Here is a 25,710-nt window from a genome sequence, read left to right on the forward strand (position 1 = left end):
GGAAGTGGGAGAAATTGAAAGAGAAGTTGTTGAGGGTGAGGATGAGTTCGGCTAAGCGGATGAGGGTGTCAGTGGAGGGGGACTGGTCGGGCCTGCGGGACCGGAAGAAGCGGAGGTCCTTTAGGCCATCTGTATGGGGAATGCAGGTGTATAGGGACTGGATGTCCATGGTAAAGATGAGGTGTTGGGGCCCGGGGAATTGGAAGTTCTGGAGGAGGTGGAGGGCGTGCGTGATGTCACGGACGTAGGTAGGGAGTTCCTGGACCAAGGGGGAGAAAATGGAGTCCAGATAGTTGGAGATAAGTTTGGTGGGGCAGGAGCAGGCGGAGACAATGGGTCGACCAGGGCATTCAGGTTTGTGGATTTTGGGAAGGAGATAGAAGTGGGCGGTGCGGGGTTGGGGAACGATGAGGTTGGAGGCAGTGGTTGGGAGGTCACCTGAGGTGATGAGGTTGTGGATGGTTTGGGAGATGATGGTTTGATTTTTGGGGGTGGGGTCATGATCAAGGGGGCGGTAGGAAGAGGTGTCGTAGAGTTGGCGTCTGGCCTTGGCGATGTAGAGGTCAGTGCACCATACTACAACTGTGTCTCCCTTGTCCGCGGGTTTTATGGTGAGTTTGGGATTGGAGCGGAGGGCTGCATGTTCTGCGGGGGAGAGGTTGGAGTGGGTGAGAGGGGTGGAGAGGTTGAGGCAATTGATGTCTCTACGGCAGTTGGAGATGAAGAGGTCAAGGGAGGGTAGGAGGCCTTGGGGTGGTGTCCAGGAGGAGGGGGTGTGTTGGAGGCGGGAGAAGGGGTGATTGCACGTTCTGCGGTGGAGAGGTTAGAGTGGGTGAGAGGGGTTGATTGGAGCGGAGGGCTGCACGTTCTGTGGGGGAGAGGTTGGAGTGGGTGAGAGGGGATTGGAGCTGAGGGAGCGGAGGGCTGCACGATTGGAGCGGACCTCCGGATCCAACACATCATCCTCCGACACTTCCGCCATCTGCAATCCGACCCCACCACCAAAGACATTTTTCCCTCCCCACCCTTATCTGCTGTCTGGAGGGACCACTCTCTCCGGGACTCCCTTGTCCACTCCACACTCCCCTCCAGCCCCACCACACCCGGCACTTTTCCCTGCAACCGCAGGAAGTGCTACACCTGCCCCTACACCTCCCCCCTCACCCCCATCCCAGGCCCCAAGAAGACTTTCCACATCAAACAGATGTTCACCTGCTAAGTGGTATACTTCACCTGCTAATGTGGTATACTGCATCCGCTGTACCCGTTGTGGCCTCCTCTACATCGGGGAAACCAAGCGGAGGCTCAGGGACTGCTTTGCGGAACACCGACGCTCGGTTCGCAATAAACAACTGCACCTCCCAGTCTTGACCCATTTCAACTCCCCCTCCCACTCCTGGATGACATGTCCATTCTGGGCCTTCTGCAGTGCCACAACGCTGCCACCCGAAGGTTGCAGGAACAGCACATCATATTCCGCTTGGGAACCCTGCAGCCCAATGGTATCAATGTGGATTTCACAAGCTTCAAAATCTCCCCTCCCACCTACCGCATCCCAAAACCAGCCCAGCTTGTCCCCACCTCCCTAACCTGTCCTTCCTCCCACCTATCCCCTCCTCCCACCTCAAGCCCCACCCCCATCTCCTACCTACTAACCTCATCCTGCCCCCTTGACCTGTCCGTCCTCCCTGGACTGACCTATCCCCTCCCTAACTCTCCACCTACACTCACCTTTACTGGCTCCATCCCCGCCTCTTTGACCTGTCTGTTTCCTCTCCACCTACCTTCTCCTGTATCCATCTTCTATCGGCCTCCCCCTCTCTCCCTATTTATTTCAGAACCCCCTTCCCCTCCCCCATTTCTGAAGAAGGGTCTCGGCCCGAAACGTCAGCCTTCCTGCTCCTCTGATGCTGCTTGGCCTGCTGTGTTCATCCAGCTCTACACCTTGTTATCTGAGAAGATGGACAGGTTGTGTCAGGTCAAGGAGGCGGGGATGAGTTGGTCGTGGGGTGAGGCCGGGGGTGAGGAGATTTTGAAAGTGATAAAATCCATGTTTAGGCCATTGGGATGTAGGCTCCCAAGGAAGAATAGGAGGTGCTGCTCCAGTTTCCGAATGGCATCATTGTGACACTGGAGGAGGCCCAGAATGGACGTATCATCCAGAAGTGGGAGGGGGAGTTGAAATGGGTTCGCGACCAGAAGGTGCTGTTGTTTGTCGCGAACCAAGTGCAGGCGCTCTACAAAGCGGTCTCCGAGCCTCCCTGCTTGGTCTCACCAATATAGAGGAGACCACATCGGGAGCAGCGAATGCAGCATACCACATTGACGGATGTGCAGGTGAACTTCTGTCTGATGTGAAAGGTTTGTTTGGTGCCTTAGATGGAGGTGATGGGGGAGGTGTAGGAGCGGTGTAGCACTTTCTGCACATGCAGGAAAAGGTGCTGGGGTTGGTGGGGCTAGTGGAGAGTGTGGAGTGGACGAGAGAGCAGTCCCTACGGAAGGCAGATAGGGGTGGGGAGGGAAATATATCTTTGGTTGTGGGGTGGGATTGTAGGTGGCGGAAGTGGCAGAGAATGATATGTTGGATACAGAGGTTGGGGTGATATGTGAGGACAAGGGGGATTCTGTCTTTGTTTTTGTTGCGGGGAGGGGATGTGAGGGCAGAGATGTAGGCAATGCAAGAAATGTGGTCGAGAGCATTTTCGACCACTGAAGGGGGTAAGTTGCAGTCCTTAAAATACGAGGATACCTGGGATGTCTGGGAGTCGAACACCCCATCTTGGGTGTAGACGTGCCGGAGGTGGAGGAATTGATAGTAGAGGATTGCATTCTTGCAGGAAGGTGGGTGGGAGGAGGTGTAGTCTAGGTAGCTGTGGGAGTCGGTGGGCTTGAAATAGAAAGTCGGTTTCGAGGCGGTTACCAGAGATGGAGACAGAGAGGTCCAGGAAAGGAGAGGGAGGTATCAGAGATGGTCCAGGTGAACTTAAGGTTGGTTGGAAGGTGTTAGTAAAGTGGATGAACTGTTCGAGCTCCTCGTGGGAGCATGAGACAGCACCGATACAGTCATCGATATAACGGAGGAAGAGGTGGGGGATAGCGCTAGTGTAGCTGCGGAAGATGGACTGTTCCACGTATCGTACAAAGAGGCAGGCATAGATTTGGCCCGTGCGGGTACCCATGGCCATCCCTTTAGTAAATAGGAAGTGGGAGGAGTTGAAGGAGAAGTTGTTAAGGGTAAGGACAAGTTTGGTTAAGTGGATGAGGGTTTTGGTGGACGGGGACTGGTTAGGCCTGTGGGAGAGGAAGAAGCGGAGGGCTTCTTCCCTCCTTAAGCTTAACCTTAAGTTATGCAAACGGTCATAGCCAATGAAATGATTTTGAAATGTAGTAATTATGCCAATATTCATAACAGAGCCTAGATTCTACACTAAAAGGGGCTTTTGCTACAAACAGCAGACTCTTTAGTCATGTCCAATACAAAGGAGCTAGCCACATCATTGGGATTAATGGAGCACTAATGTGACAGACCTGTGTTTGAGGCTGTTACCTCTTAATTAAACTGAGGCGAGGGCACTTGAAATCAGCCCCCTTTTGTGATTACAGTATCAAAAAAAAGAAATACAGATATACATGAAACAGTGTCTCCTATTTATCATTTAAACACACACATCAGATACGACTATACCATTTGCTTTTGTACTTTTCAAAAAAAACTTAAGCTCATCAACCCAACCCAATATATTACAAGCCATTTTAATTTTCTACCTAGCTTTTCCTGACTATTTGTCCCACTTCTAAAAATGTAACCTCTTGCTGGAATGTGGCTTTACATGTGCTTGTTACCCACTCTGCCCTCGCCCAGTTAAATATTCTTCATGTTTGAAGCTAAGCTGTTTGACCATTAAACATTGCGACAAAGCTCCTTTGATAGCCATACACACGATCCGTTCACGAAGTAATTTGAAGCAAGATGTTTGTCCATTTTTTTTTGACTGTCTGATTTAGGGAATGTAGAGAAGTCGTTTTGCTGACCAGGTGAGATGCATTAATTCAGCATAAATGGAAATCCAATTGTAGTGGGCCTTTGTGACCCTACCTCTGGGCCAGGAGGCCTGAGTTCAATCTCATTTGCTCAGTTTGATTACAACATGTCTGGAGACCAAGTTATGGGGATCATGAGGTGCAGTGACAGTATCCTTGCTTCTGAGCTGGGAGATCAGAGTTCAAATCCCCCCTGCTCCAGAGGTAAAAGCATTTCTGAACAATTTGATTATAAAATGTCTAGAGATCAAATTGTTTGCAACCTTCTAGGTTTAAAAGCTGAGTTATTGAAAGGAATATTTTGATAATTCTTTGCAATTAGTTATCATAGAATCCCTACAGTGTGGAAACAGGCCATTCAGTCCAATGAGTCACACTGACCCTTTGAAGAGCATGTCACCCAGAGCCCTCCCCTGTCTCTGTAACCCTGCATTTCCCATGTGTAACCCAGCTAACCTGCACATTTTTGGACAGTGGGAGGAAACAGGAACACCCGGAGGAAACCCACACAGACACAGGGTGAATGTGCAAACTCCACACAGACAGTGACCTGAGGGTGGAATCAAACCTGGGTCCCTGCCGCTGACTGAGTCACTGTGCAGCTATATGCACCTTTTATAGTGCTGTAAAAACAGTTTCTAAAATGTGTATGAAGATAACAGTACTTCATTCCTTGGGTGATGTAGGTGCTCAAGCTGTAACATTTTGGGATTTCCATTAGGAATCAAATGCAAATTATAATTTACACAAACTTCATAATGGATAGTCTGATTGGTCAAGACTTAGCCAGGCTGTTAGATGAAACATCTCTTAATGATTTAGCAGTCCATGCTAAAGATTGATATTATGAAGCTCACGGGGGCAATTTATACTGTTTCATATAGAAATGCCAGTGAATGTAAGTGCAGAATTTATAATAGATTCTGAGGAACCATTCCACCCTCCTATTTAAAGAAATTACCATGAAAATTGAATAATTGAACTGAACATCTGCAAGGATTCAACTGAACCAAAATTATTTTCAAAAAAACCATAATTCTATAATTAATGGTCCTGAATTCTATTGAATAAAGTATAAATTAACTGTATGCAATCATAGGGTAGGCTGTAAGTCAATACAGATACATTAGAAATTACTCATTTATTCAGTTTAAGATAAACAAAAAATGCATATCTATTTTAGGCAGACAGGGACTGTTGAGGCCTGGGCAACTTCAGACTGTAACTACAGTTCCCATCTTCTCTTTGGTATTATGTACTGGTAATGTGTGATAGATGGAGTGGAACCTCTGGGGATGTGGGGAGTGCACTGGTATTGAATTCTTTTGTATAAACACTGCCCGCATGGTGTTCACCTGCTTCTGTTGCCACGGTATCTTGGATCACCAGAACCTGCTTTGACGTTTTAGCTTTTCTTGCTTCCTTTCAGTTTCTCCCTTTTTAACTTTTTACATACTCTTTGCGTCCTGTGGATATGTTTTATTTATCTCATGATGCCTCCATTTGTATTTTTAGCATCACTTGTTCCTCATTCAAGTTCCTTGAAGATAATTTGGGTTTTTTTTGTTGGTTTTCTTCTTTCCTTGTTCTTTGTTCTGTTCATTTTCAATTTTGACTACTTCTGATATTTTTTACTCCTACGGAAGACTTTGCTGCAACAGTGAATTCTGATTTTTCTATGGTTGCCTCCTGACCAGTTGAATATTTCCAGCCTTTTCAGTTTTTACTTATAGGTGTTACATATTTCCAAAGGTATACTGGCTTTTTTTTGTCTTGCTGCATGACGGAAATCACAAAAATGTCAAAAAACTGTATTCCAAATAACATTTTTTTAAATCAGCACATGACCATACATGACAACACTTATCCTTCAACCAGCACTATTAAAAATGTATTATCTCATTGTTTTTTGCTGGGACCTTGCTGTTCACCAATTATTCCTGTATAACAATAGTGATACCGTTCTAAAGTACTTCTTTGGCAGTAAAGTGCTTTGGGATGTCCCAGTGCTATGAAAACACTAATTTCTTAAACTTCATATATATGCTACTTGGCATATTTCTGCTACGTCAACTTGGTCACCCAGTTCAGCCACATTTGATGAACAGTTATGATTTACTGGAATTGCATCCTTTCTTGTTTACAACATCCATGTGATGCACATCCGTCTTCTGGTTGCCATTTTGTCTTTGCTCAAAATTTGAGTGATAGCCATTGGGTTTTCAGTTAATCATTTTTTTTCCACTCCATGCCGCATCCATCACAATGGTCTAGTGTAACATGACATAAACTTAGGTAGAGTCGTCATACTCCGGGGAGGAGGGAGAAAGAGAAAACTGGTCAGAGGGATGAGGCAAAAAAGGTCATGTTGGATTGCTTTGTTCCCCTAATCAAAGGAGAGGTCTTCTGCAGTAATATACTGCTGAGGAAAAGAACATAAGCCTGTTACATACTGTGCTATGCCTCCATTTCAGCACACCTTCGTGAAAAAATCTATCAAAAAATAGATTTCAAATGCAAGAAATTTGAAATATACATCAGGCCTGGCAGCAATGGTGAAGAGAGAAGCAAAGCTCATGCTACAGGTCTGAGATCTTTCATCATAGGACTGAAACAATTGACTCAGAGTACAATAGGACCTTGATCAGATAGGCTGATGGGCTGAGTGGCAGCCGATGCAGTGTAATTTAGATAAATGTGAGGTGTTGCATTTTGGAATGGCAAATCAGCGCAGGATTTATAGATTTAATGGTAAGTTCCTGGGGTGTGTTGCTGAACAAAGAGACCTTGAAGTGCAGATTCACAGTTCCTTGAAAATGGAATCACAGGTAGATAGGACAGTGAAAAAGGCATTTGGTATGTTTGCCTTTATTCATCAGTGAATTGAGTATAGGAGTTGGGAGGTCATATTGCAGCTGTACAGGACATTTGTTTGGCCACTTTTGGAATACTGCATTCAGTTCTGGACTCCCTGCTATAGGAAAGATGTTGTAAAACTTTGAAGGGTTGAGAAAAGATTTACAAGGATGTTGCCAGAGTTGCAGAATTTGAGCTATAGGGAGAGCTATAGAAGTTTATAAAATCATGAGCAGCAGGATAGGGTGAATAGCCAAGGTCTTTTCCCCAGGGTGGGGGAGTCCAAAACTAGAGGGCATAGGTTGAAGGTGAGCGGGTAAAGGTTTAAAAGGGACCTGAGGGGCAACTTTTTCACGCAGATGATGGTGCATGTATGGAATGAGCTGCATCTGGATGGGTATATGAATAGGAAGCATTTAGAGGGATATGGACGAAATGCTGGTAAATGGGACTAGATTAATTTAGGATATCTGGTTGGCATGGATGAGTTGGAGGGTCTGTTTCCATGCTGTACACCTCAATGACTGGATTTTACTGGGACATTGGCAACCCTGATGACAGGTCATAAAACCAAGGACAACAACACCTTGGCCATTTTAGTTCTTCCTAGTCTTATTTTATGTTCATCTTGCAGTTAATGAGCTGACTCTGAGGCTTTGGTCCTTTTAAAAAATGAGATCCTGCCTTGAAGAGATGGTTGACAATTCCCTACAGAGCTCTGGCTGTTGACTGAACTGCACCAGTTAAAAGACACGGCAGTAGATACTGTCTTCTGAAGAGGGATTGGAGCCAGGGGTTGAAGGCAGGCAAAACTTGGGCCCAGGAGATGGGCAGAACAGACAGTGTCAGACCAGCAACCAATGCTCTCAGGTGACTTTGAGTTCCTGAACCCCACCTAGGTTACCTGCTACAAAATGGTGGTCTGTAGTAAGGAGGCACCTCCAGATGAATGTTCCTCGCTCTCCCCTACCTGCATTGGAGGCTGCAGCTCCTTACAGACCGGAGGATCTCCTAATGGATCTCCAACTACAGAAGCCAACTCTCTGTCTACTGATTGGCTGGCCCAGCAGAATCAATGTCAGAAGACTACTCCCAACATTGTGCATGGTTTGGGACCTATGTTTAACCCCAATGTTAGTGTCCTAACCCAAAATGAAAAATCCTGTTCCATGTATTATTTAATACCTATAGATTTTTCTTAGGTAATAGTGTCAAGTGATATCGACAGAATGGAGTAGTGGTACAAAGCTGCTGTGAACTAAGGAAATGGTAGAACAATATTGAGGGACTGAATATCTACTCACATTCTTACATTCCTTTGTAATTCTGTTGAAATAGTATTGAATTGAGTCTGCAATTCCCTAGCTCTTCCACTGCATGCAGTGAACTATAGGTACATGTTAGCATTTCAGAAATTTGGACTGTATCATTTTGATAGACGGATTTACAATGGGGCCATGTTTTCCTTTGGGTGCCTGATTGTTAAGGTTTTGCTTTCCCACGTTTTTATTTGTAAATTTTTGATTTCCACAGCTAGAAATTAAAATATCATAACTTTGTTTAACAACACCCAACTGTTTGAGTTTTGTAAGCAGAGGGAGGCATGGTAAATTTCCATACACCTTTCACAGATTGCTTGCTAGCAATTGCCCTTACCCCCAAGACAAGGCCATGACACACACTGGGAAGAAGAAAACTGTTTTCATATGCTCTGTTTTGCCAGCAAGGCTGTGACAAAGTTGTACCACCTCCTAGAAGCTGACCTCCTTCCAGTAGCAATTAAGGTCATCTACAGCAATGCATATTTATGCCTTATTCCAAGTTTCATGGAGGTGGGGAGTTGCGGAGGTTTGACAATAACATCAGTCCTCCTGCAATACACACATCCATCAAGTAATCACTGATGCATTATTTGTCAGTTCAAGCATGATCATCAATTTACCCAAGCAAAACTGACAACGATTTTTTTCACTTTAAATGAGTAGCTGAATTTAGGATATTGTTCATGGTTTCTATTTGTCGATTTGAATTCTGTAAACAATGCTGTGACTTCACAAATTGTAAGAAGTTCTACCTTATTAATGTGGAGCTGATAAGTGGCCTACAGCACTAGATGTTGTTAATGCGCACACATTTTCCAGGCTATGCCTGTACTGTTTGACCAAGAAAGAAAATTAGAAGAATATATCCAAAGATGCCAAATTACCACTTGCAACAATGGTATAATTGTCATGAGAAAAGATATAAAGAAAAGTAAATCTACTTGGAAGTATCACCTCTAGGAGGCAGGAAGTAGATGGACCATCAAGAAACCAATTTGAAGCTAATATAGCAAAATATTCTGAAGTAGAAAACACAGCACACAGAAGTAGGAACAGGCCATTTGGCCCTTCAAACCTCTCCACTATTCAATAAAATCATGGCTGATATGATTGTATTCCATGCTTCTGTCTGTTTTCCCCCATAACCTTTGACTCCATTGTCTACCGAAATACGCAACTTTGCCTTTAATAAAGGCAGTGAGCCAGATTCTACTGCTTTCTAAGAAAGGGAGTTCCACAAACTAATGGCTTTCTGAGAGAAAAAAAAATTCTCATCTCTGCCTTAAAAAGTGATGTTATCTTCTTAAACTGTGTCCCCAAGGTCTAGCCTCCCCTATAAGAGAAAACATCATCCCAGTATCCACCCTATTAAGCTCCCACAGAAACTTGTATGTTATCATAAGATCACCACTCATTCTTCTCAATTCCAATGGGTGTAGGCCCAATTTGTTCAACCTTTCTTCAAAATACGCTGCTCATCGCAGGAATGAGTCAAATGAACGTTCTATGAAATGCTTCTCATATAATTGTATATTCTTTTCAAATAACAATATTTCAAAATAAATAAATTCTCTTCAAAGACCATAACTTTACACAGTACTTTAACTGTGGTCCCAGCAGTACAGATTCAGTAAAACTTACCTACTTTCATATTGTACTCCTCTTGCAATAAATATTTTGATTGCCTTCCCAATCATATGCTGAATGTGCAACCCAACCTTTTGTGATTCATGTACGAGGAGACTCTGATCCCTCTGCACCACCAAGTTCTGTCAATTTAAATAGTACATTGATTTTCTTTCTGCAAATTGCCTAGATGATACCACCATTGAAATGACTTTGGAGACAGAAAGCGTTGTGCAACAACTCTCACTGACAATGGGTTTTCCACTTCAGTTCTCCTATTGTGCACTTCAGGCCCTTAATTGCTGACAGTTAAAAGTAATAAGAGGTGAAATGATTTGCTGGAAGTGCAGATGTTTCCAGTTTGCATTCCTTGTGTACATTGGATGCACTAAAGTGGAAAATTTCAGACAAGACCTTCGCTTAATGTGAGCAAGCCCCCAGTACTCTTAACAGTTATATTCACATGCTCAATACACGGTGAAGGTTACAACAGATGTGGGTGATTCAGTTTACCTTCACTAATATTGTTCTCGGTACATATTCAACAAATATGGATTCTCAAAACTCTCTGGCACAATTGAAATAAAGTGACATTAGTTTAATTCCCTAAAGTTGGTACACACAACTGCCCAAAGCCCAGGATTTATGTTGTTAATAGTCTTTGGTGCATGTTTCCTGGATTTTAAGCCGGTGTTTCTGTGGACGAGTGACACTATTAGCTGAAGGGGATCTTGCCCTGCACTTTTACGTATACTTGTTCACAAACTGGAATTTTCCAGTCAGCAGGAGGGTTACATAACGCAGCTGAAAATCAGCCAGTTAAATTAATGCTCCACTTCAACCTACCGCAAAATCGCTTGTGGAGTCATAGGTGCAGCTACTGTCCATGCAGTGGAGGGCTTACATCTCCACAATCAAAACTGGGAATTGTGGCATTTTAATCTTGTTTATTACTTGATCTCTGCTGGGGCATCCAATGAGTAACTCTTGGAGGGTCTCCCATATGCTGCCAGCCTTGTGAAACCATCTGCCATCCTTAATTGGTCAGTGATACTGCAAAAGTGATTGCCAGGTGACTATTCCTATTATATTAAGGGTTTGATACCTGAATTTGATCCTGACAAATTGAAAGTTTTTACCAATATACATAGAGCAACACTTCATATATAAACAGCACATACAGTCATACAGTACAGTAAAGGCCCTTCAGCCCATCAGGACTGCACTGACCTGTCCGTCCAGCAAAAAATACCAAAGAACTGCAGATGCTAGAGAACACAAACAGAAATTGCTGGAAAAATTCAGCAGGTCTGGCAGCATCTGTGGAGAGAAAGCAGAATTAATATTTTGGGTCCAGTGACCCTCCTTCAGTTCTGGAGACCATCTGCAAGTTTCTTTCCAAGCCATTCACCATCCTGGGTTGGAGATATATCGCTGTTCCTTCAGAATGGCTGGGTCAAAATCCTGAAACTCCCTCCCTAACAGCATTATGGATCTATCTATGCCAAATGGATTGCTATTGTTCTAGAAGGTAGCTCACCACCACCTAGGTAAGGGCAACTAGAGATGGGCAACAAACAGCCAGTGACACCAAAATCCCATGAATGAAAAAAAACTGTCTGCTAAACTTGAGTGCATGCTGTTGCAAGCAGATTTGAAAACATGTCAAATTTGTGTCACCTTTCCTGACCTTACCAGGTCGCCAAATCTTTTTCAACACTGGGATGCAGATCTTTCTGATCACTCTTGTACTGCTGGCTGGATTTCATTTTCAGAATGCTGAGTACATCATCTCTGTCTTCTGAGCAACTTCACAGAGACATATTAGAACATCCCAAAAGTAAAATACCACGGATGCTGGAAATAGAAGCAGAAAATGCTGGTGATGTTCAGCATGTCAGGTAGCATCAGTAGGGAGAGAAATGTATTTTGCTGTGCAGGTGCCCATTGAAATAACTCCACAGAGGCTGGTGTTCTGTCACCAAACCGCCCTTTATTTACACGTGGAGAGTCCTTGACACTGATCTAGCTCCTCAGAGCCAGCTATCAGGGTGAAGACGATGTCCAACACTCCTGTTCTTATCTGTCAGCCAGGGCTCCCTGATTGGGGCTGTTAATCTAGTCCAGTCAGGGAACTCCATTTCTATGACATCCACCAGGCTGACCTTGTTACAATCACTACACCTACAATTTACATTTCAGGGCTATAATAAAAACACAATAAAGATTAGTTAGATGTAGCAGATCTGTTAGAAACTATTAAGTAAAAGAATACGTTAACATTTTGCATCTATTTCTTTCATGAGAACTCAAAATAGAAGGAAACAATGAACTCCTATCTATAGATAAACAAAGCATAGAGGGGTGGGGTAAAAATGAACATGTAAAAATATAAGGAAAGGTGATTGTAGTTACAGAGAAGCTTTTGGAAGAAAAATAGCCAGCAAAGAAGTTTCATGAAAAGTTGTTCAAAGTGATAGATGATGCACTGCTGACCTGCAAGAAAATAACATGAAGTACTTCATATTGTAGAAGTGTGAATCAGAGCATGTTAGAAAAAAGGTAAAGTGTCATAAAGGCATAGCTTAAGTAGAGAATGTTGATATTTTTGAAAGCAGTGGAAAAAAAAACTAGCATGGCATAGAATGGAAAGAAAGGACTTGGAGATAGCAAGGTCACTGGCAGAGCACTTCCAAAAGTGTAACAGAGAGAACAGGAAAAACACATCTGGTTGCTGTAGCAAAGCCATAAAAAGTGCAAATAACGCATTGGGATATATTCCAGAGGAATGGTTTATTATTTAATTCATGCATGGGATGTAGGCTGTGCCAGCAATAACAGCATTTTTGACCTTCCTAATCACCTTGGAAAAACTATGGCGAGTCAACTTGAGTCATTGCATTTAATGCAGTGAAGATATTCACAGAATAGAAGTCAGAAAAAAAAATGACAGATTTATGCTGAATCCTGGTTGGATCACATATTGAGTACCATGCAAATCCAACTGCCCACCCCAACCATTGCAAAAATGTTTTAAAAACATGGGAGCAAGACGAAAAAAGATACAAGGGTGATAACAGAACTGAGAGGAATGATTGAACAGAGTGGAACTTCTTACTTGAGAAAAGAGGGAACTGAGAAGTGACCTGACTCAGGTGTTTAAAATTATGAAGTAGTTCTATGCAGTAGGTATAGACAAACAGTGACCACGTGAGTTTGTCAAACTGGGAACTTTAGTATAAGGTAGTCATTAAAAATAAATTGAGGAAACACTGCTCTACTCAGAAAGTGGTGAGAATGAGGAACTCATCACATGGAGTGGTTGAGGCAGTTAGCTAGATACAATTAAGAGGAAGCTCAGTAAGTGCATGAACAGGAAGCATAGAAGAATATGTTTTTTGAATGAGATAAAGTTAGGTGTTAGAAGGCTTGTATGGAATTTTGACTTGTAGGACTAAATAGCCTGTTTGTGGTATAAAGTTATGTTTCCATCTATGATTTCACAGGAGCAGAATATGTGTTAGATTCAAATCTGTTGAAATGTAGGTTAGCTATGAGAAAATAAATGCAGTAAAATCATAAAGGTCTCCATATTTTCAGTTGCCATCTCAATTTCTGGTACAAACCTTCCTCTGAATTCAGCATATTCATGATCTTGCTTTACTTCTTTATAATCTGTCATTCATATTCATAGCCTCACCTTTCCCAAGGTCTCTCTAATCCTATGAGCTGAGTCATTTCTGAAACCATCACTAGTTGTTTCCTTACATCCTCACCGCACATGTCTCCAGTCCCCTTCCAACTACATTCCTTTCATATCTAGCTGAAGAGTGAGAATATTCCCCTATGATACTTAAACAGAACTTTGAAACCCAACCATCGTATCTTCCAATCACCGTCATACCTTTCCCCATTACTTCTCAGAACAATTCTCAACCCTGAGAGCCATCACCTTCTCCTTCAGTCCCATTTCAGAGCCCACCAAGTTTCCTTCAATGACACCCATGTTAGTTCATTAAATGGCTCTCCTTAGATGATGGCTTCTCCCTTTCAAGACTACTTTCACCAATGCCACTTCCACCAATACACGCCATCCCCAAGAAAACATGGCTATTTGTCCTTCAAAAACTATTGCTGCCTTTGCAAATTCCCCAAATCCCTGTAATCAGGTTTTGAGCTCCCAGAATTGCCCTAACCAAAGCCACAATTGAAGTTCTTTTGACTGTGCAATGGTTTATTGTCTCCCCTTAACTTATCTGCAGCCTGGAACGTCGTTGATTACATAATCCTACACCAGTACCTTTTCTTCATTGTGAAACATGATGGTATTACTTTTGCTTGTTTTGACTGCTTTCTGGCAGCATGGCCAGAATGTTTCTACCAATGTTCAGGACCCAAGCCCCTCTCTGACTCTGTACCCTTCTCCAGCGCTATAGTTCCACCCTGCCCAACCTTGTGATCAAGCTTCCTGTGTGTTCTTCACTTACCCTCACTAGATCATTGATATCTGTGCATTTAGTTTCCTGAGCCTTGTCTCTGGAAATTATTCTGTAAATCTCTTTGACTCTTCACCTTGCACCGCTCCTTTACAACAGTTGAAAACCTACCAGTTTGACTACCCTCTCCTAGCCTCTCTTTCTTTGACTCAGTATCCATTATTTTTTTCTTTATACCTTGGTGAAGTTCTGTTGAGTGTATTGCTCGGGTAAAAGCTCTATAAAAGCAGATGGTGTTATATTTGCAATGGGTAGTAAAAATAGAGGAATGCATACATAATTTTGCTAAGAACAGTGATTCAAATAATTCACCTTCTTTTATCTCCAGTTTCTGCCCTTTTTTCCTTTTCATCATTGTCATAATGATAGTCGTTAGAGATATTTCAAAAAGTGGCTGGGTTCAAAAAAAGTTATAGTGAAAGGTTTTGCCAAAGTCCCACAGCATTCCAGAAATAATGGCTAACTGAGCTCTTGGTATTGAGCAGTATAGTGAATAATAATATATTAATGAAATGTCTATCTTACCATCAAAAATGAGTTTATGCTATCAAGACTATCTTGATTATGAGATGAGAGGATTATTTGTGATAAATCAAAAATCCAACAGAACCATGTGTGTTATGTAATCATTTAAATCCAGTAGCCCAGCTTTTAGTTTGAATTTCTTATTGAAGTTTTCGTATCAAAACTTTGTAATTTGTTGCTGACCTATGCTGTTCACAGCTGTTGGACCCTGTCATAATTTTTAACTTATTTTATTATTGTTCTGTAGCTCTTACATGAAAATCTAAGACAATAAAGATTGGTTAATTGAAATTTTGACTCCAAAGACTAGAACACTGCCTTGCATTTTAAATTATGTTGAACCTTGCCATCTTATTTCCTACACTTCATGAAACAAATGCATTGACTAGAGCACAGTTTTGTTTAAAAGTTCATTATTCATTATTTATACTTAAATCTGATTGAATATTAAAATTTTCACAGTGGGAGTAACTGCACTGAATACACAAAGGATAACCCATAATTTATTTTGTAATCAGAGATTTACTTTGGAGGCCATATATAGTAAAACTGTTTATCTCTCTTTAAATGAAAAAATCAAATTATCAGGTATGTTTTGCCCTTTGAATTTAAGTCGAGAAATGGAATTACAGAAATCTTTGTTAGAACTATTTCAATTGTGAATATTGAAGAGAAAAGCTTGATTTAGGAATAGTCAGGGACTTAGTAACATCAAAATTCTGTGTAGGAAGGCACATTGTTTGCTGGGTAAGAGTTAAAACCAAAGCAGTTTGTTCCAACAATTAAAAATAGTCTCAGCTCTGATACAGCAACATTTGGGACAATGATATCTCTTAAGTCATTGTACATACATGTGGTATTGCACTCATTTATGACCCTGGAGCTAAGCACTGGTTGACACTCTTGTTATATCCATGTTTCAACAACAAGAACTTTTATTTATGTATCATCTTTAACATAATAAAGGATTCCATTAGCATTGTAAAACAAAATATGATATTGAGGCACATAAGGAGGTATTAGGTCAGGTGACCAAATACTTGGTTAAAGAGGTAGGATTTAAAGAGTATCTTAAAGGAGGAAAACAGCGTAGACTGGGGTGGAGGTTCAAGGTGGGGACTCGAGCTTAGGGCCGAGCAACTGAAGGTGCAGCTGTCAGGGGTGGAATGATTAAAATCAAGGATTCTGAAGTGGCCAAAATTAGAAAACCTTTCACATATCAGAGAGTTGTTGGGGTTGGAGGAGATTATAGGGATAGACCATGGAGGAATTTGAAAACAAAAATGAAAATTCTAAAATTAAGACGTTATTTGATTGGATGCCAGTGTAGTTCAAGCAGTGCTGGGGCAATAGGTGCATGGGATTTGGCGTACATTAACACATGGGCAGCAGAGTTTTGGGATGACCTGAAGCTGATGGAGGGTAGAAAAGCATTTTGGCAATTTGTAGCTGGATATCTGGATGGTATATCTTACGGCAAAAAAGAATTTGAACTTGAAAAGTGACAGCTTGTTGATGTAAAAACAAAGAAAGACAGCTTGTTTTCTAAACTGCGAAGTGAGAAGTGAGCAATCAGAAGGTATAGAAAAAAATGTAGATAAATTTAGGAACATAAGGATTAGAGTGCTTCACTGTTGTTCTTGGCAGAGCATGTGGCAGCACTTTCACTTTGTGCTTACTGGAACATATTGCAGTCCTTAAGACAAACTGCTGTAAGAACGAGAGAGTTTGTATTTATTTGGCATCTTTCATGATGTCAGAATGTTCCAATGGTTCACAAACAATTATGTAATTTTAAAGGTTAGTCACTGCTGCAATGTAGAAAAATACTGCAGTTACATTGCGTAGCGTAAGATCCTGCAAACAGCAATCAAATAAATGACTAAATAATCTGATTTGCTGATATTTGTTGAGGAATAAATGTTAGATAATACACTATAACAATGCTATCTCTCTCTCCCCTCTTCTGTCTCTCTCTGTCTTTAAATGGTGCCATAGGATCTGTTCCATCCAGCTAATAAAGCAGATGGGAGCTGAAAATGAGAGTTCTGTCTGAGAGTTCTGAAGCAACAATCCTTCATTAATGCACCAGAGTGTCAGACTGGATTTTATGTTTAAGTTCCTCAAGTCCAGTTCCACCCAAAACTGTCTGACTCAGTAACAAGAAAGCGATTGCTAAGGAAAAGCAAGAGTTCTCTATACATTCACACTTACATCTGTAGTATCTGCAAAGCAGCTTTGTTTCAATAGCGTAATGGCATGAATGTATATGGTGGCCTGATCTGACACTAAAATGTAGGTGATACCCTTTAGAGAAGTAAGTCTTACTCTGCTTACCTTTCAGCTTGGTTCTTTATTACCAATTTACAGTCACAAGTTCAATGCCACTTCACTACTGAAGTTGCTTAACATAACCACTAAACCTGTTGTGTAAATACAGTTTTGATTCAAAACCTTCCCTCTAAGTCACAGATTTGATATGGTATAAGCTGCTAGCAAGCTGGTTTTAATGTGCTATATATGCTGCAGTGTGGTACAACTCTGAATCGTGCCCACAAATTGCCTTTCTAGCAACCCTGATGTTATCCATATTACAGAGGAGAGTGGAGTTTAATCACATTCCCCAGAGGGAAGGTCAATGTCTGCACGGTCTCCTGGTGAGTAGATTAATGCCAAGATTAACAGAGATGTAGAAGCAGATCAGTTCCCATTTCTTTTGACTAGACAATGCTGCATTTTGTATGTGTGCGTGTGTATGTAGGAGGGGTGAGGGTTGGTGGCAGAGCAGGAGGTGGAGGTCTGGAAAAAACAGATAAATTGAATTAATACATAGAAATAAAAAAAATGTAAAGGATGTGCATATTCAACTTTAAAAGACACGTTTGATCTTTTAGCAGTAAATTAAAAGGGACCATTATAGGAGCATTCAAGCTGACTAAGCTCTCTTCGTATTTGCAGCAAAGGTCTTTCCTTTAATCTTTAATTACTGGGGCTGAACAGACCTGCTTTAATTATCATAAACACAAGTTCGTGGGTTCACTGGCAGTTAAGGAGTTCAAATTCTGTATATTAGACCTGAAGCAATTTTCATCCATTTGGTACTGTGATGAGGATTTGAGAGCATTGAGCAGCTCTGCTTAATTCTCATTCTGTGTAGTGTTTAGTTCAGAAAAGCCATCTAGGAGTGAATCCAAAATATCGAAGCATCAATAAACAAAGTAAACAACTCTGCAGTAATATGGAATTTGAGGTTACACTGCCATTAAGCAATCGGGGGTCTCAGACATATGTATACCTTGCTCCACTCGACCTTGAAGATGAGGGAATAGCTCAAGGAGAGCACAAAAACCTTTCTCTGTTTATATATTGTTATCTACATGGGCTCAATTCATAAATGACGACACTAAAAAGTGTTGGGTTAATATATTCTGTGTAACACCATGTGCAGAGAGAAACAACTACCTCTCTATAGTTTTACAATTACTTTCAAATTCAGCTACGATCATAATCAATTCCTCTTAATGAGGACAGTCTCGAACTCAGTGTGATGCACAGAACAGAATAAACACCTTTATCTAGCGTGCCGGTTGAACAGATTCAAATCCAATGCAGAATGAGCAAACCCTAAATGTGATGCAAATTAAATCATCTTTATAAATAGTACATACTAAACATTTCCAAAGTACACTACATACTTTACAGATCGTATACGTGTATAGTATTGATAGATGGGAAATATTGCAATGGGAAGTTCTTTTACTCACATAATAGTAGATCCCTGATGTCAAGTTAGTGAGAACTATATTAAATAATAAGCTCTATCCTGATGGGTGGAGGAATTGGCGTAAGAGAAACAGCTATGTTGATTAATAATTGGAAAGTGTCCTGTCTATGGGCAAGTATTCTAAATAGTCAGTTAATTGAAATCATACAATTGTTTCAGTACAGAAGCAGGCCCTTTAGCCTCTGATAAGTCTATTCAAGAGCAACTGAGTTGGCCCTACTCTCCCACCCTGTCAGGCAATGTATTCCAGATCCTAACTTGTCGGTTTTTGTGTTTTTGCTTAGGCTGACTGGTATTTGGAAATATATACGATCAAGGCCACTGTAGAGATTTGTTCAAAAAATCAAGCCTGAAGCCTCAGTGCATTACTGAGGGAATGCTGCACTGATGAAATTGCTGTCTTTCTGATGAGACATCACACCCAAAACTCTGTCTGCTGTCTTGGGTGAATGTAAAATAAATACATTACGTAATTCAGGACAAGGGACTTCTGATGTCCTGGCTAAGCGGCCTAACTAAAACAAATTTATCTCATATTTGTCTGTCCCAATCTTGTTGTGTAAAATTTGGCTTGCATTACCACTGAGTACAGTTCAGAAATATTTCTTTGGCCGTGAAGCACTTTGGTATATTCTGAGATTATGAAAGATGCCATAAAAATGCACTAATTTATGTGGTATGAATGTTATGAACACTGATATGCAGTAATCCTCTCTAAGAAATATTTGTTTAATTTATACCATATATAGGGACTTACTTTGCACTTCTGTAATATGTGCAGTATACTGGTGTTGCTGCCTTTATATCTTAAATACCTCCATAGAGTTCCTTGGCCTGTAATAACTGAACAGAAAAGAATGTGAAAGGTGTATTTAGACCAAAGTGATGGCTTTTGTTGACAAGTAGTTTAATTTACCAAGCATGAAGTTAGAGTCATAGAGTCATACAGCATGGAAACAAATCCTTTGGTCCAACCTGTCCACGCTGACCAGATATCCCAATCTGTCCTGGTTCCATTTGCTAGCATTTGGCCCATATCCGTCTAAATCCTTTCCATCATATACTCGTACAGATTCCTCTTAAATGTTGTAATTGTACCTGCCTCCACCACTTCCTCTGGCAGCTCATTCCATACACTCACCGCCCTCTGCGTGAAAATGTTATCCTTTAGGTCTTTTTTAAATCTTTCCCCTCACCTTAAACCTATGCCATCTAGCTTTGGACTCCCCCGCTCTAGGAAAAAGACCTTGACCCTGTACATGTACCTGATGATTTTATAAACCTCTCTAAGGTGACCCCTCAGCCTCCAACTCACCAGGAGAAAAAAATCCCCACCAATTCAGCCTCTCCGTATAACTCAAACCCTCCAGTGCCCACAACATTCTTGGAAATCTATTCTGTATCCTGTCAAGTTTAAAAACATCCTTCCTTTGGAAGGGCAACCAGAACAGTATGCAGTTTTCTAAAATTGGCCTCGCCAATGCCTTGCACAGCCACAACATGACTTTCCAATTCCTATACTCAGTGCTCTGACCAATGAGGGCAAGCATGCCAAACGCTTTCTTCACCACCCTGTCCACCTGTGACTCCACTTTCAAGGAACTATGCACCTACACCCCTAGGTCTCAGTTTGGCACCACTCCCTCCCCAAGGCCCTATCGTTAATTGTATAAGTTCTGCCTCACCAAAGTTCTGTTGTGTAATTCAGGCCAGAGCTCTTAACTGTGATATCACTATCATCTCATACAGAATTATGGCTTAAATGATGCAAAATGCAAAATCTCTGACAATTTGAAAATGTTTTACTATAAATACATGCCCTATCCGATCACAAAATTTGGAAGGCCTATCCAGACCAAATATTTTTGTCATTTTACAGTCATCAAATACTGTTGAATAGAAACCTTCCTTTTTATTGAGAAGCAAACTACATTGCAGGAGGTTAGACAGTCCCGATTTTAAAAAAAACATGGTTTCACTAAAGAGCAGGTCTTCCTGAATGTCTAAGATTGTAGTCAGTACTTATATTCAGGCACATTCTGTAAAAGATATATTTACGTCGTAAAATAGGGCTTTATTAGCTAGCAATCTGAATATGATAATGATTTGTAACTTTCTGATAATAATTATTTGCCAAAGCAATCTCTTCAACGGAGAAAAACCCTACAGTACTCATTGCAAAGTGATAGGGTCAGGAGAACAGGTCACTCCCCTCTATTCCCATTCCTCATTTAACTGGAATAGTCATTTTGAAAAGAATATCCTGTTACGTACAGCAAACACAAAACAGTTAAATCGGTTTTCTTTAAAATGCTGAGGATAGTTTTTAATTGTACTTAACCCAGTCTATGTGAAATAATAAAATGCTCAGATTTTCACACATATTCAAAGTTCAAATGCACACAGATTACAGAGTAAGTCGGCTTCACATTGAATTTGGTGGTCCTGGAGCTTTCTTCTGATGGATCTGTTGCTTTCAGCATGAGTTGGTTTAAAGTTGTAGTCAGGCAATTTATCAATTCTTCAGGAGACGACATTCTTTAAAGTCTGTGGAGATCCCAGGTAATCAAAGTCAGCAGTCAGGTTTTGAAAACATGAGGCCTAGATGCAGAGAAAGAAAAATAACCCAGAGACAATAAAGACTGCAGACGCTGGAAGCCAGAGTCTATAGGTGTGAGGCTGCAAAAGCACAGCAGGTCAGACAGCCTCCGAAGAGCAGGTAAGTCAACATTTTGGACTGAAACCTTTCATCACGACTGGGGAGGAGGAGGGGAGCCCAGAAATAAATAGGGGAAGGGGGTTGGAGCTGCGGGAAGGGTAGAAGAGGTGGTGATAGGTGGATGCAGGGAGGGGGTTATTGTGATTCGTCGGTAGGAGGGGTGGAACGGATAGATGGACAGTTTAGGTCAGGTCAGGTGGGGTAGGGCTGGACATAGGATAAGGAGGGAGGGATTTTGAAGCTAATGATGTCAATGTTAAAGCCATTGGGCTGTAAGCTCCCATGGTGAAATGTCAGGTGTTGTTCCTCCAGTTTACGTTTGGCCTCACTCTGACAGTGGAGGAGGCCATGGATGGACATGTCACCAGAGGAGTGGGAGGGGGAATTAAAATAGACGGCAACTGGAAGGTTGGGTTGGTTGGTGCGTGCAGAGTGCAGATGTTCCGCAAACTGGTCGCCGAGCCTGCGTTTGGTCTCCCCAATATAGAAGAGATCACATCGGGAGCAACGGATGCAATAGACAAGGTTGGATGAAATGCCGGATCTGGAAGGATTGTTTTGGGCCTTGGAAGTCAGAGGGGAGGTGTAGGCGTAGATGTTGCACATCTTGCGGTTGCAGGGAAGGTTACCGGGTGTGGTGGAGGAATTGGTAGGGAGTGTAGAACTGACAAAGGAGTCAGGGAATTAACGGTCCCTGCGGAAAGCAGACAGGGGTGGGGAGGGAGATATCTTTTTGGTGGTGGGGTCTGGTTGAAGGTGGAAATATCGGAGGATGGTGAGTTGGATCCAGAGATTGGTGGGGTGGTACGTGAGTACTAAGAGGACTGTAATCTTATTGCTATTGGGGGGAGGGGGTTTGAGGGCAGACGTGCAGGAAATGGAGGAGATGCGGTTGAGGGCATCCTTAATTACAGAGAAAAATGACCCCCTCCCCTTCCAGGGACTTCTTGCGTTAGTGTCTCATTTGCTTGTCCATATTAATTAATTAATTAAAACCTTTGATCTTTTACGTATAAATTCTGTGTCTGTTACTACCTCTCTCACTAACACCTGAAGAAGGATTGAGGCTCTGAAAGCTTGTGTTTTCAAATAAATAAAGCTGGTGTTATGTGATTTCTGACTTTGTCCACCCCAGTCCAACACCAGTACCTCCAAATCATGGCTGAGAAGCAAGTACTTAAATACACAAAGGATTGTCTTGTCACGTATCCTCTCTGCAACTGTCCAGTGATCGAAATGCAGTCATGGCTAAGATTTTTAAATCGTGAACTGATCGTGGCTGAGAATTTCTCAGCCAAAGCCCCATTGTCTAACTGATTAAGTCTAGTGGTTTGTCTACACCCAGTTGATTGTTTAAACACTATAATGGGATAAGAGATGACTTCCCCCAGTCATGTCCTTACAAGCCACTGTTCCTGGTGTGGCTTTTCAGGCTGTCTTCAGTTAATTGGTTTTGGAAATGCATAAGGTACAGCAATGCAGATTTGTAGCCATCTTTCCCTATTTGTTTTAGTCATTGGAATGTGGCTTTAGTGTTTGAAAAAATTGAATTGGCGTTTCAATTTTCTAGTGCACTCCGAATTTTATATTTAGAAGCATGACTTAATAACTGCTGCATATTCTCCAACGTAAAATGCTTTTTCTTTTCTCTGTCTAATACATCATTGTGTAGAGGATATAGTTTATAAGGCTAATCAAGTTTTACACAGAATCACATCTTTGGCCCTGTGGTCTATGCCAATACATATGGTCTAATGTGAGCCTCTACTTTAATCAATATTACTTGCATAGACTATGTTCCTTTCTCCCTGATGCAATTTCTGACTGCCCATCAATGTGTTCCACCTTCTAACTGCTCTGTGGCTAAGTAAGTTTTTCTTGCAGTATTTTGCTTATAATTTAAACAAAAAGTCTGGATTAGTGTCAAGATTTCTGTCTTCTGGATACATTTACTGCATTTACATCAGACTGTTAAATCAAGCTGAATATGTCGATCTTCTTGTAGACTAATGAAAGTACATAGTTATAGAATTTAAGCAGAAGTGGAATCGTATCAGGCTTTGAACAATCTGGGCCTTGCCGAGATGTGCAGCAGAATCAGGTGAGATGTCGGCAAGGCCCATCGTAATGTTGAAATTTTCATGTCAAAAATCTTGTATGCTTCTCTGAAGTGACATGGTGAGATTCTTGCCAGGGACAGTGTGTTCCCAATTTATGCTCAGTATTGCACCTTAAATGCTTTGTTAACAGGCCAACTCACCACAGTTTGCCGTCTTGCCAAACTAGCCATCAGCAAATTCAACATGAAAACTAAAATAGGTTCTTGGCAGGTTTAACTCACCACTTTCTCAAAAAGAGCTCCATGTTGTATGCTGGGCACCAGCATTTTGGACTCACTGCATGGTCACCAGCAAAACATTGACATTCAACGTGTGCCAGCCTCTATGAACCCTTGTGGCACATGTCCACTCCACTTATAGGATTCTTCTGCACTTCAGTGCTGCACATTGGGCTGCACCAGCATTATAATGCTGCAGCAAGGACACTCTTCACTCATGAACATGCACCCAACTCATGGACGAGACCAATTTGCATTTCTGGCCTCTCACTCATTCTGTGCCTAGTTCTATACTCACAGCATCCCAGCCTTGCAATTCCGTGCCTTGTCTTTTTGCGCATTGCCCCTTTAGCCAGAGATGTAGGCTTCTATTATTATTGTTTTGCCATGCCATTTAGCACAGACACGAAGCTAGGAATCTTTCCACAGTTGTCAGCAGTCAAGGGGAATACCTTTGCTCAGGGGATCCCAGATCTTTTGCTGAAAGGGGTGAGGAACTGAATGACAGGCAGCACACCACTTGTCTTGACTCTCTCTGTCCTATTGTGGGTTGTTTTCTTCTTGGATTGAGAGAATTGCAGGTATTACTGGAGATGAAAGTGGCTTGGAATTACAAAGTAAAAAACAAAATAGTATAAAAGTGGAAAAAAAAAATTCAGACGGAGACCAGATCCGTCATGGGGGCCAACTCACAGCTGAAACATGAACATGCCTTTTTCTCTCTCAGGTGGCCGATCTGCAGTGTATCTCCCATATTTTCTGCTTTTTTTACAGCATTGTTTCATGACAGAGTAAGGTTCAAGACAAGTAAGGAAGCTTTCATTTTGGTAGTTTATTTTACTGGTTTCTGACTAACTGGTACACGCTAAAACTGCACCCATTTTGAACTTTTGGTTTCATACTATTTGAACTCTGATCCCACTGGTGGAAGTTCATTGGCAAGGCACACAGCCCAAAATTATACGTTCGGTAGGAAAGAGCCATGCATCTGCAAGATACTTGCTGAACGCAAATCTGGTTTTAATTTTTATCCACTATTTGTTGGTGAGGCTATCTGCAGAGAATGTGTATGTTGTATTTAATAAAAATGAATTCTTACTAATTTTATGCTACTGTCTTTGTCATCAGGTTTAGGTTAGCTGTAGGATTGTGTAGCTAGCAGACAGCTTTTTAACATTAATTGTTAAGTGACCAATTTATATTTGACAGCAGGTTTTCTGGTACTGCAATAAGAATAAAAAAATCTATTCCCTGACACTTTTATTCATAACGATTTTGTGAGCAATGAGTGAAGTGTGCTGATATCTTTCACGTAATGGTAGTGAAATGAACCTAGAAGTATTTTCTTTACAGTGGAGGTTATGTAGAAGTTGGGTGTTTTGAACTGACAATGATCAATTTAGTAACATTTGACCCAATGTTGGATATGAAAGCTAGCTTGCATGCTGTAAATGTTTTAAGGATAATGTTACTCTACATGGAAACAGTATAAACAAATCAGAATATTTGTGTAATTTCAACTCCGTTACAGTCTTGGATGAAATATTTTTCCCTTGAATACAATTTTTTCCCCAAATATTTAGTGCATTAATGGGTAAATAATTAATTTTAGGTCTTAAATGGTTACCCATCCTATTTGGTATGATAATTAAACAGATCTCTGTATGGCATCAAAACTTCAATAAATACCTTCACAGGGATGCCGGGTTAATGTTAATGCTGTGTAATAATATTAACTGCAGCACCTCAAGCAGATAAGGCTTTATAAAAAAACACTAGGTTCTATGCAAGTAAGTACGCTATCCCAGCTTGGAAATAAATCACCAGTGTTGTTGGGACAAAATATTAGTAGTCCTTTCTAACCATGTTGTCTACCTACAGCAAATGGACTGCAGAATTCAAGGAGGCAATGCACCAAGCCTTCTCAAAAGCAACTAGAAATAGCCAATAATTGCCTGACCAGCCACTGACACCTGTATCCCATGAATAAATAAAAGATGTAT

The 25,710-nt window shown here is 41.4% G+C and overlaps 1 protein-coding gene across 1 annotated transcript in view; it reads left to right on the forward strand.

Annotated features, from left to right (window-relative positions):
* The window catches only part of LOC109913749 (nucleolar protein 4-like), a 123,259-nt gene extending 104,118 nt beyond the window's left edge, over positions 1 to 19,141 (forward strand). The window contains exons 7-8 of the mRNA XM_048608561.1: positions 17,438 to 17,523; positions 18,935 to 19,141. Coding sequence (XP_048464518.1) covers positions 17,438 to 17,523; positions 18,935 to 19,003 — 155 coding nt within the window. The 3' untranslated portion in view covers positions 19,004 to 19,141. The remainder of the gene's footprint in view (positions 1 to 17,437; positions 17,524 to 18,934) is intronic.
* Positions 19,142 to 25,710: the final 6,569 nt, after the last annotated feature.

The sequence above is a fragment of the Rhincodon typus genome, chromosome 19 (assembly GCF_021869965.1).
Source record: "Rhincodon typus isolate 14 chromosome 19, sRhiTyp1.1, whole genome shotgun sequence".
Taxonomy (NCBI): domain Eukaryota; kingdom Metazoa; phylum Chordata; class Chondrichthyes; order Orectolobiformes; family Rhincodontidae; genus Rhincodon; species Rhincodon typus.